This window comes from Teleopsis dalmanni, chromosome X, assembly GCF_002237135.1.
Source record: "Teleopsis dalmanni isolate 2A chromosome X, ASM223713v2, whole genome shotgun sequence".
NCBI classification, from domain to species: domain Eukaryota; kingdom Metazoa; phylum Arthropoda; class Insecta; order Diptera; family Diopsidae; genus Teleopsis; species Teleopsis dalmanni.
This window is the reverse complement of record NC_051848.1, coordinates 67,861,924-67,873,999: the sequence shown is the minus strand read 5'-3', so window position 1 is coordinate 67,873,999 and position 12,076 is coordinate 67,861,924. Positions and strand designations below refer to the sequence as shown.

Genomic DNA, 12,076 nt, shown 5'->3' with positions numbered 1-12,076 from the left:
TTCTTCTAAACGGAAATAAAGAATTGTTGAGATGTTAACTTATTTTGCTAAATAATTAAGACGATCTAACCTTTATGCTCTTATTGATAAAGGTCATGTAACGGTTGATTACTTTAAATAAATTATTTTTAATTTAGTTAAGTTAATATATAATGTACTATTATTTGACAACGGTTTCCTGTAGCAGCAGCTATTTAGAACAACTTTATATGACAATATAGCTTAATATTCAAAATATCACGCTTAAAGGTTGGGAAATTTTGCATAGAACCAAACTTACTCAAATCTCATAATTATCACTCAACTTATTACATACACTCTAATATCTATGGAATGATTTAATTAGCATTTAGTCATTATGGTAAAATTTTTAGAATGACATTAGAGAAAAGTATGCTTTGCTTTTATGTATATTTAAGTTTCTTGTAAAATAAAATTCAGTTCAATGCATTTATTTTTTATTTGAGCTTTAGTGGTTATAAAAAAACTGAGACCGGAGATAATTATTTTGAAAACGGAGCCTTTCCTATTTGTAAAGTATGTTTTTATTGACTAGAAATGCAATATTGTTTTCTATATAGCAGAACTTAAAGTTTAGAACCTCAGTCTGTGATGACAGACCAAATTGTATTTTTTAATAAATTTGGTGTGATAACCTCATTTCATTTTTATCCTGTGCATGTATGTTATATATAAATATATATGTAAATTATGTGAATGAATAGTTCACATAATCCAATTGGACAAACCAGCTTCAAAATGACAGCGATTCATTGTAGTTGTCTGATAACATCCAAAAAACATAAAATTAATAACTCCAAAATTTGACAAAAAAAAAGAAAGTCTTACACCTTATATCCTAGTTAAAAAGGATCTCAGAGCTTCTCTTATTCTCGCATATAGTGATGAAGTGCCAAAGCAAACCAAAGCAAAAGCAAAAAAAATAATTGCCAAATATGATTGGCATACGATGCGTATGTGAATCCATACGAAGAAGCACATGGCCAAACACTTTTCATCATTGAGGGACATACATATATCTGAAATAGTTTGGATATCAATCAGGGATGTCGTTTATATTAAGAGCAGTAAATGATATATGTAGCATTGGCAATATTCAGACATCCATACTGAACGAACTTTTAGCAACATCAAAAAAAATTGATTACAATGAAAATACCTAACAGGAACATACACAATCCTATTCGAAAACTGTTAACTAAATGAATTATAACTGCGGGACTCGGTTCAAAGTAGATAAAAAGTTATGCAAATAGAAGTTATTTATCCACTGCTATGGAATTTAATAGTTAAGAAACTTCTGATCCTAATAGAAATCGGTAATTGCAGCCTTTGTCGAAAATATCATCTTTTTGTATCGTAGGAAAAAATCGGTTGTTTAGGTAGTGCTGCCTTAGTTGGCAGCAGGTCTAGAGCAAGGAACAACATGACATTTAACTACAGGATGCTTAAGATCAACTGCTTCAAAAATCAATCGAACTCGCTTCTTTTGAAAGTGCTGCCAATGTAGCAATCAGAATGATCTCTATAAAAATATGTAAATCATTCTTACAAATTTTTAGCATTCTGAACAAAGTTCCAAATATCTCAAAAGAAGTCACTAAGCATACCATTATTTTTTACTTAAGTGATTTTATCAGAATATAAGCAATATGATTTGATTTTTCATGATAATATTAAGGAAAAGTATGCTTTGATTTTGAATATATCAGTTTCTTATAAAATAAAATTTAAATAAATTCATTTATTTTTTATTTCAGTTTTGTTTGTTTCAAATATAGAACAGGACAAATTATTATTAAGACGAAATTTTTTTACTTATAAGGTAAGTTGCAAGTTGTACTCATTGACAAGAGTTTTGTTATTTATTTTCATTTGCAATTTTATTTAGAGGATTCCTTAGGTCTGGGATCTATATAACTTCCTTAAGTCTGGGATTTCAATTAATGTAAGCAATCAAAACTTATTTATTTCTTTTGTCATTAAATTTATGTTCTCAATTAAAAAATAATTCTATATAATCAACCTTTATTAAAAATATGTATTAAATGTTTCAAACTTCGCTCAATTTGTGATCATTATTTATTGTAATTCGCGGAATTTTTAAGTTCAGGAGCATTCAAATTCTTTTCCCTTGTATTACCATCCACCGATATTTACATATCAAATATGCAGGAGTTTTCGAAATTTATTGAATTTAGTTCGCAATCATATGTTTGCAAAACTCTGTTAGAGTGACTCTATCATGGAAAGATCTTTATATTCCTGGAAGCGTAATATTGCTTGCATAACGTGATATTAAGGAAGTTAACAGTCCTCATATTTTCACTAATTAATAAATCAAATGAAAACGGCAAAAATAAACATATCAACTGACAACAATTATATTAAAAGTATTCAATTAGCCAAGACAGAAAATTTTAATATATAGTAAAACTTAATGGATATCACTAAAAGTTATATGTTGTGGCATTATTGTGCTTTTCTATACCACTTTTGTTGGCATATATTAGCAGGAAGTTAATTTGTTATTTTGTTTCTTCAGATGGACTTCGGCTAAAGTTTTAAATTGATTTTAAAAGTGAAGTTACTTTCTGCAAATGACACATGAATATTAAATTTATTAAAAATCATATTATTTTTACTTAAATTTTGACAGATATGTCATGTATATTATATATTATTACAGCTCATCTGCTTTGCAATTGCTGAAATTATCCCTATAACCGGGGACTCATATTAGAGAAATTTTGGACTGCTTCAATATTTCATTCAGAGATATATAATAGTCAAAAATTGTCCCGGGTAAATTTGACTAAACTTAAATACCTTAAAGCAGTTTGACTATCTGATGGGATGTATATATATAATCCTAAGAAATGCCCCCTTCCAGACATGCATAGCTTTCCAAATAGCGATTACCGCCGCTTAACATACACTGCAAAGATAAAAAAATCTATAATCTATAGATTTAATAAAACTATTTAGTATTATTCAGTTAAAATGCGATATGCTGGAGCAACAATAATGCATATACAGTGCAAAGGGCAATCATCCAAAACTAGAACATTACTAACATAGTAAGAGAAAAACAGTAATCACACCATACATTCAAGTGTAATTTTTAGTGTGTTTGCAGTTGAGTGCTCAAAATCCTCGATCAATATCTTCTATTTGAATTCGAAAGCATCTGAAGTGCTTCTAGACATCTATGATGTACTCGTATTTGGTTGAATTAAAAGTCTTCAGTGTTTTTTTAATAAAAAAATGACAGTTTTTCAAAAGCACATTAATTATTTAAATAAATATCTATTCCAAAATGTAGTGAAGTACTTATGTTCCATTATGGAACACATTGCTTCTTTGCTCATCTTTGTTGTTATTTTTAAATAAAAGTAATATTCTTCTAAAACACAAGTACTTTTTTCAGCTCTGAGTAAAAGCTTTAAAATTTTTCACCTTTTCGACGCATTGGAAAATCATTTTAAGAAGGTACTGATCCTGTACAATGGTGTATTATCTGTGAACTCGGATTTTAAAGATTTTATACAAGGACTCTTATCAAGTGAGTAACGAAAGGCTAACAGTTATATGAACTATTGTAAAATACACTGTATTTTTAGTTATAAATATTTGATACATTCAGAATGTAGAATAGTTATTATATGTCGGTAAGTTAGACCATTAACATAGAAACTGGTAGCACTAAGTATAGTTTATATGTACTTTTATATCTATATTATCTGCATTACAATTTTTGCAGCGGTCAGCAACCACTGTGCCCGGGTAATACCATTGCACAAGACACTAAGGAAAAGGCTTCTTAACCATGATTTGGTTACGATGGCATTATAGTGACAAAGCTCCAGTTTGGTTCGGAAACTGGAGGTTTGAGTACAATAAATAAATATACAGGCTTATAACAAGAGCGTTGATTTTTTTGAATCTATATTATCATGTATTTTACTTAATGGAATTTGATTAATAAATCCAAGTTTTACTAACTCTTAAACTTATACTGCTACATTTATATATTAGTGTATATAATATATAAAGTATACATTAAAAGATATAATGTATTGGGGATCGATTCTTGGGATACTCCGCAATGAGACTAGTAGAGAAAATCAAAATAATTTACAGAAACTCCATTGTTTAAACATAAGACTGACTATAACTTTATCTTATCTTTATCATCAGAGATTTCAGCTTATTTGAGGTAGTTAGAGAAGATATCAAATTATTCACATTGAAAAAAATAAATAGTCTTGTACTATATTAAAGTATAATATTAATTAATCATAATTGTATTCATCGTTCAGAATATTACCATTATATCTTATTTATCCTTTCTCTATATCATAGATAATGCCTTCAGAAAGTGATACCCGTAATAGATCGGTCCCACACCGTATTACCTATAAACTGGCTGATCAAAAACCTGAAAACGAACGTGTGGTTGGTAAGAGAGCTTTGCCAAAAACATGTGCTGCTTACAAAAAACGTAAGGTCTGCTGTGATGGTGAAAAATATAGGGGAAATATACCGCCGAAAAATACCGCCAAGAAAAGAAAATGGAACCATGAAATGGATACTGTGCACACAGCCAAACGTAAATGTAGGGCAAAAGGCTTAGAAGATCAAACCTTATTAGAAGCAAATCGTAACTTAGACGAGAAGATCAAACAAGAAATGAAACAAGAAATAAGCTTTTGTGACTGCAAGAAAATAAAAGAAACAAAAGAAGATTTCTCCACCACCGTGAAAAATCAAAATATGGATGAAACTGACAAAAAAAAGCGTGTAAAGAAAATACCGAAAAACAGGGTAGTGAATTCTGATTATAAAAAGAAATTAAGACCTCGAGTTCCCGTTATTAATCAAAAGGACAACGGTGACGCTCAAGAATTGAAAAAGAATAAACATGAGGAAATGAAAGTGAAGTGTGAACAAGATCGGAAGAAGAAAGGTGAATTGAAGAAAAGTGTTAAGGCTAAGCATGAGAAGGCTAAGCGCGGAAGAAAAAATAACAAAAAGCGTAAAGAGGGTAAAGGTAAAGAAAATATTGAAGGGGAGCAGGAAAGGAAAAATGAAGAACAGAAGAAAACAACTCGTGAAGGCAAAAGTGAAACGACCACTTTATATATCATAAAATTGACTACAACGAAACGTGTCCCGTGATATTTGGATACAATGTAATTAAATTTTTTTTGGAACATGGACGATTTCGATGCTAACTGCAATAAAATTTTCGAAATTGTGATGTGTGTATGTGATGATTAGTAAAACTATAAGTTTTACAGTGCTTTATTTTATTATTTCATTTTTTGCAACCTGAATATATCTATTTCTGATGACGTAATTTCCCTTAATTTCCTTCTTACGTATATATATATATATATACTAGATACCCGACAAACGTTGTTTTGCCTTATAAATTATTTCTAGTTTCTAGATAAATTCTAGTGTAGACAAAAAGTAACTTACTTATTGTAAGTGTGTAAGTATGTGGTATATGCCTGAAATAGGCATGGAGCGCTATGAACGAAAACGAAAATAAAAATAACAAACGCCAACCAATATTATTTTTAAGTTATTATAGTTTATTTATTAAATTATTAATTTAAAATCAATAGATTTGTATGATACCAAGTTCCCTGGTAACAACTGTTGTATCTTCAAATTTAAATTGTCTCGGATTGTATGTAAATAATAATAATGATAATGGGCCAGTAACATTAACCAACAACAGTCGAAGATAAAAGCACTCAGTGTGTCTTGGATTAACTGTAAATAAGCGTTCGATTTAAATAAATTGAGACATGCATCAACTGGTGAAATTTGCTTGCGGGGCATCCATTTTTTTGTTTGAGCCCATGTGAGATAGCGTGGTACTTGTGAATAGAGTAATGTTCTTGCAAAGACACCAAAATCATCCGTACTATTACACAATTCAAAAAATGCAGTGAGTGTAGATTTAGGCGGATTTGTACCACGATCAATCACTGTCTCGTTCGTGAAAAATACACGCTGACCGTTTTCAAGATGGACGGCTAACTGAACAGCTGCTGGATCCCGTTCATGAATTAGAAAACCGAAGATACGTCAAGCAGCTTCATTGGAACTGATGTACCGACCAATTTGGTAGAGCGTAATTTCACCGTTTTTGTTCATTGGAGGAGCATTTACATTAGTATTTTCTACTCTAAACACAGCCATATCACTGGCTTTATGGACATACTTATATATTTGATGTTCTTCACAGAACTGCAAAACGCAACATTTATATGAGCATTGTATGTCTTGCTTAGCAGAGGCGAATACGGCACCACCCGCCATTGTCCCCTATTATCGGGATTTCTTCGACGATATATTGGATATCCGTCGGTATTTGTTATAGTATCATTAGTGAAATCTTTTGAAAAAATTTTAGTACATTTTCCATCTGCCATGCCAGGCGAAGACGAAGAAACGAAGTGGATGTAATGCTCGATGTACTTGTTGGCGTAGTTACATAAAATATTAAGAAAAAAATTTTTCTTTTTCAAAAATATAAACAACATTTATGTCAAAAAAATAAAAAATTTTTTGTCAAAGCAATAAGGATATTTTTGCTGGGTAGGGACTCCCTAATCACTTTAGCGGTATGAAAAATAGATAGTACCCGATTCTCAGACCTACTGAATACACATATAAAATTTGGTAAAAATCGGTAAAGCCGTTTCGGAGGAGTACGGTAACTAACATTGTGACATGGAAATTTTATATATAAGATATATAAATAAAATTATATAAATAATATATATATATATAAATATAGTATATATATATATATATATATATATATACATCCCAATTGCCTACTGAGCCTATAGGAACACCTATTCATCTGATCTCCAAACTGTCATCATTGTTGTTCGGTATCGAAGTTGAAAAGTTGTTCAAAATATTAAAATCGAAATCGAAATTTTCCATTTGCTGCATTCATATATACACACTGTATATCTATATTGATATACAGTGTTTATATATATACAGTGTTTATATATGAGTGCGTCGAATTGAAAATTTCGATTTCAATATTTTGAACAACTTTTTCAACTTCGATACTGAACAACAATGATGACAGTCTGGAGATCAGACGAATAGCTGTTACTATGGGTTCAGTAGGCAATTGGGACTACTAATTCCATTTTAATTAATTACATAATCGAAATACATTAATTCTTTTTTAAAAAATTGGCATTTTTCATAATTAATTTTAACGTTCGTCTCTAATAGTCTGTCTAAAGTTGCTTTTAAATTTTCTTCACATTCTTCCATGCTTGCTCCTCCAATTAGAAGATTATCGAAATATGAATGCACTTTATTCAATCCCTTTAAAATTTCGCTTGTAATTTTTGAGAAAATTTGTGGTGCCGTTTTTAACCCATACACCATTCTAGTGTACTTGTATAAGCCAACATGTGTATTTACAGTTAAAAATTCTTGTGATCTTTCGGATACCTTGATTTGCAAATATGCTTCCGTCAAGTCTATTTTACAAAAATATTTCCACTCAGACAAATTTCCCAAAATGTCGTCAATTCGCGGAATAACGTAATGCTCATTTTCTACAAACCGATCTATTGTTCTTCTGCAGTTCACACATAATCTTATGCTGTCATCATCTTTATTTACTACAACTATGGGACTTGCCCATTTACTTCTGGTCGTTGGCACCATAACACCATCTGCACATAACCTCTGGATTTCCTTCTCTACTTTTTGTAGTGATACAAACGGAACTGAATGCGCTTTACTGAAAATTGGATAGGCATTATCATTAAGGTCTATTTCTGTCTCATAACCAATAATTGTTGAATTGTTGTCTCCGCAGTTTTCTTTTACAAAATTGACCAACGTTGGTTCTGCTTAACTTTTACGCCAATTAGGTATCAAGATATTAAGCCAATCTCTACCCCATAGAATTTTAAATTCTTGCGCTGAGTCTACAACAATCATATGAAGCTCATAACATTTTCCACCGAATTTTACGCGCACTTCAACCTGACCTGGTCTCTTTTAAAAAATTGATAGCACTCAAAAATTTTGTTTTTTGTTGGTGCGAAGTGGGCTTTTAATTTTGCCACTATTTCTTCATATTTGAAGTCTATTTCACTTTTAGGTGCTAGCACACTGGTCAAGGTCTTATAAAGGTCAGGGCCTTCAAGATTTATCAGAAAAGACGTCTTACTTTCGTCTTTTTCAATTTTATTTAAATTTAGCAAATGACCTATACCTATATAAGAGACCTATACCTATAGACCTATATAAAGAGATATAATAAATTTGGAATAATTTAAATTTGTGTGTTTTATTTACAAAATCCGGGTACTTTTTGATAATTATGTCTAGAGATGATATTAGGATTGGTTGCAGTTAGTTAATTCAGTGAATGCGAGCTTATAATATGTAATTGTCGTAGTATCATATATCATTAATTGAGAAGTTAAACTAAAAATAAAACATAATATCCCCACTGTTGCCTTTAGATATAATTTTAACGCCATGGAAGGCATGTACAAAGTCTGTGAAAGAGAAGTGCAAAAAATAGAAATTAACTTTCAAATTAACTCAATTTTTGTAATAAAAAATAATCCTAGAGAAGAAAAAAGGCAAGTCAACGAAAAGGTGCACACGTACAAAATTAATACGGGACTGTTGACATTCTATGTTACTGCTCGTAAATCGTTTAACTTTAACGTCGGAAAGCAGAGAGTTTTTCCCTTATTTCTGCAGTTGGAATCCATGGCCTGCTGCAAATATCAGTTGCAAGGCTGGAACAAAAAATTAAAACACTTGAGCTTAATTTATGAGCAACATTTGCACACACGCAAATGGTTCAATATTCCTGGTCGGCTGCTGCTCTGAAAGCCGTCGTGGCTATCCTTTGTGCGATTTTGTTGCATGTGCCCAGCACTCATACGCAGACATTAGCAAAATGAGAGCAGCAAATTCGTATCAGAATTAATGGCCAAATGGAAGTTAAACCTCTTTGGTAGGTTTATAAAATAGGTCTACCGATTTGAAAAGTGGAAACACTTGTTTTCATTAAACGGAATGAACAGAAAAAAGCACCAACTACTGTCTTAATCAGCAACTCTGCACCGCCATAAATTTTGCATTATCAAAGACGTTAATTGATCATATTTTAAGTATTGAGCTTAGGAATTAGTCAAAGGTACTCGCAAATTAGTTCATCTTTAAAATATTTTTCAAATTTTAAAAAGTTCAGTTAACTTAATGGTAATATTATAAAGAACTTTAATCAAATTAATAATCAATATATACATTTCTAATACACTTGAACTTAGTTTCCAATCTCAACTAAAAGAAATATTGAGTTAATATTCCTGCTTTCAATCAGATAATTTTAGAGCTGACCATGAAGCTTTTTGGGATACCTTCCATTATCCATTGGCTAGTGTCCTAAAGAAAAAGATACTAGGTGGATTAATAATTACCTCACTTTACAACAGCTGGCAACGGCAGAACAAAATCAATTATATTTTGTATATCTGACAAGTTTTAAGTGACTACTCTAGAAGTTTCGACGTCATCAGATGTTTGGTTACTTTTTTGCAAATAATTGAAATAGTACACTTTAATGATTTTTTATAAAATTGAAAAAATTAAACATCGTTCAGTAATTAAATTCCTCCATTTGAAAGAAATCAACAATAATGTAATCAAATCGGAAATGGATTCTGCCTACGGCAACCTTGAACCATAGTTAACAACAATAAACTATTAGAAAGCTGAATTTAAACATGGCCATACGAGTGTTTTTGATGAAGAGCGTCCGGGTCGTCTAAAAGAGCTCACAACTGAAAAAGACTTTGAAAAATTCCACGACACCATGTGAAATGATCCTAAAACTAAATTGTGTGAGAAAGCAGAGATGACAAATATATCATGTGAACGTGTTTCGAATATTTTACATGAATATTTGGATATGAAATAGTTTTCGATAAGATGGTAATGGGTGTCCCGTTTGCTCACAATTGATCAAAAACGACGAGAACTTTGTCATTCAAGACATTGTTTGGAATTGTTATTGCAAATTAGCTGACTACATGACTGTGAGCGTCAATTATGGAGTGGTGACAATTGATGAAATATGGATCTATTATTTCATACCTGAGGGAAAACCACAAGCCGGAGAATGAGTAGAACAGGGGTAGTTCTCCCAAACGACCACGAACTCATCAATCGGTTGAACTCATTAAAGTTTTGGTAGAAATATTTTTCGTAGACTATTTGTTAAAAGGAAAAACTATAAAATCGGACTACTATTGCATATTATTCGATCAAATGAACGAGGAAATCAAAAAAAAATGAACACATTTGTCGAAGAAAAAATGTTGTTTTTACAAGATAACGCACCTGCTGACACGTCAATGAAAACCATGACAAAATTAAATGAATTACGGCACAAATCACTTCCTCACTCACCGTATTCCCCAGATTTGGCTGCCAGTGACTATTACCTATTTTTAAACTTGAAATGTTGGCTCCAAGGAAACGGATTTGCATCTAATAAAGAAGTGTAATGGGAATCTGAGGTATATTTTGTAGGATTTGATAAATCGTATTATTTAGAAGGCATCCAAATGTTGAAAGAACGTTGGACTTAGTATATCGAACTAAGAAGGGGCTATATTTAAGCATAAAATACATTTTTCCAAGAAATAATTAGTTTTTATTATTTGGGCCGGATACATGTAGATCCACCTAGTCTTAGTTTAATTTGTAAACTGCAAAAGTTAGAAATTGAACCTTAAACTTAACACATAGACCAATTAATTTTGTTTTTTAATTCATGAACAACAATTGTACTTATGGTTTTATTCCAAAAACTAACACATAAACCACGGCTATATAAATTACTTTAGTTGTTAAAAAATTCTTACTTTCACTCTCTTTCATTTTACAGATAGATTTGCTTTCAATTATATATTGTACTAAATAGGTATAAATAAAAATTAGTTAATAATAAACTTTATTCAGACGACATAAAATTAGAAAGAGTATTCTAAATACGTTAATTCTTTTTTCCAACTAAAGTATCTGCCGTTAACATCAATAGTTTACATAAAATAATCGATACCACCAATAAATTATAATTTTTTCCACAACTTATTCTGCTATTATGGTTCTGTCCAATCATCCAATCATAGTATAAAATCAGAGCTACCTGTCTAGCTATAACAAAATACAACTAATTGAAAATGTTTTTAATAGTAGTAAAGTAGAATAACAATTATTTTGTTATTATTCCAAGGTTTAAATATTATATATACACTAATGTTGAGCCTTTTTCGAGTTAGTGTATCTGGGCAGTTTTACTCTTTGATAGCTGGGGGACTTCTGCAGAGTCCCACCCATCTCACTAACTATTTTGTGTATTCCTCATAAGCTTTGTGATTATTCAATGACTGATCTAAGATCTGTGATTACTCTGAGATTGAATAGTGCTAAGTTGGGCAGACTGTCGGGTTTCGTATATAACTTCAGGGCTCTGTCCTTTATGGTTTTTTTGACCGGATCTATTCTAAGATCTCTTAGCATCTCATTCGTGCGGATGTACCAAGGCACTTTGAAGAGCCTTCGGTGAGCCTGACTTTGAGCCACTTGTAGCTTTTGCGTTGTAGAGTTGGCAGCTTTGCTATACGCGACACACCCAAAAAGTAGTGCTGGTCTAATTATCTGGCTGTAGATCAGCTTTATGTTCTTCGCACTGTTGTGTTTTAAAACTAGTGGTTAGCATTGCAGTGTTTTTGCGGAACTATTTTTTTCGACTTGTATGTGCTTGTGGCAAGTGAACAGCTTATTAAACGTGATTCCTAGGTATTTAATGCTGTCCTCCCAATTAATTGCGATGTCACCAACTCTCACTCGCGGTGGATCTGTTTACGAGTAATAAACAGGGCTTTAGTTTTCCCATTGTTAATTTTTGTTTTCCATTTCTGGAAGAACTCCAGGATGAGATTAGCAGTATGAATTATTAGAA

At 31.4% G+C, this 12,076-nt stretch overlaps 1 protein-coding gene across 1 annotated transcript; it reads left to right on the top strand.

Moving 5' to 3' along the window:
* The first annotated feature begins 470 nt into the window (after nucleotides 1-470).
* LOC119689445 (stress response protein NST1-like) lies at nucleotides 471-5,411 on the top strand. The gene is made up of 5 exons (XM_038104280.1): nucleotides 471-537; nucleotides 1,782-1,846; nucleotides 1,913-1,969; nucleotides 3,452-3,586; nucleotides 4,387-5,411. The coding sequence occupies exon 5, from the start codon at nucleotides 4,390-4,392 to the stop codon at nucleotides 5,200-5,202; it is 813 nt and encodes a 270-aa protein (XP_037960208.1). The 5' UTR covers nucleotides 471-537; nucleotides 1,782-1,846; nucleotides 1,913-1,969; nucleotides 3,452-3,586; nucleotides 4,387-4,389; the 3' UTR covers nucleotides 5,203-5,411.
* Nucleotides 5,412-12,076: the final 6,665 nt, after the last annotated feature.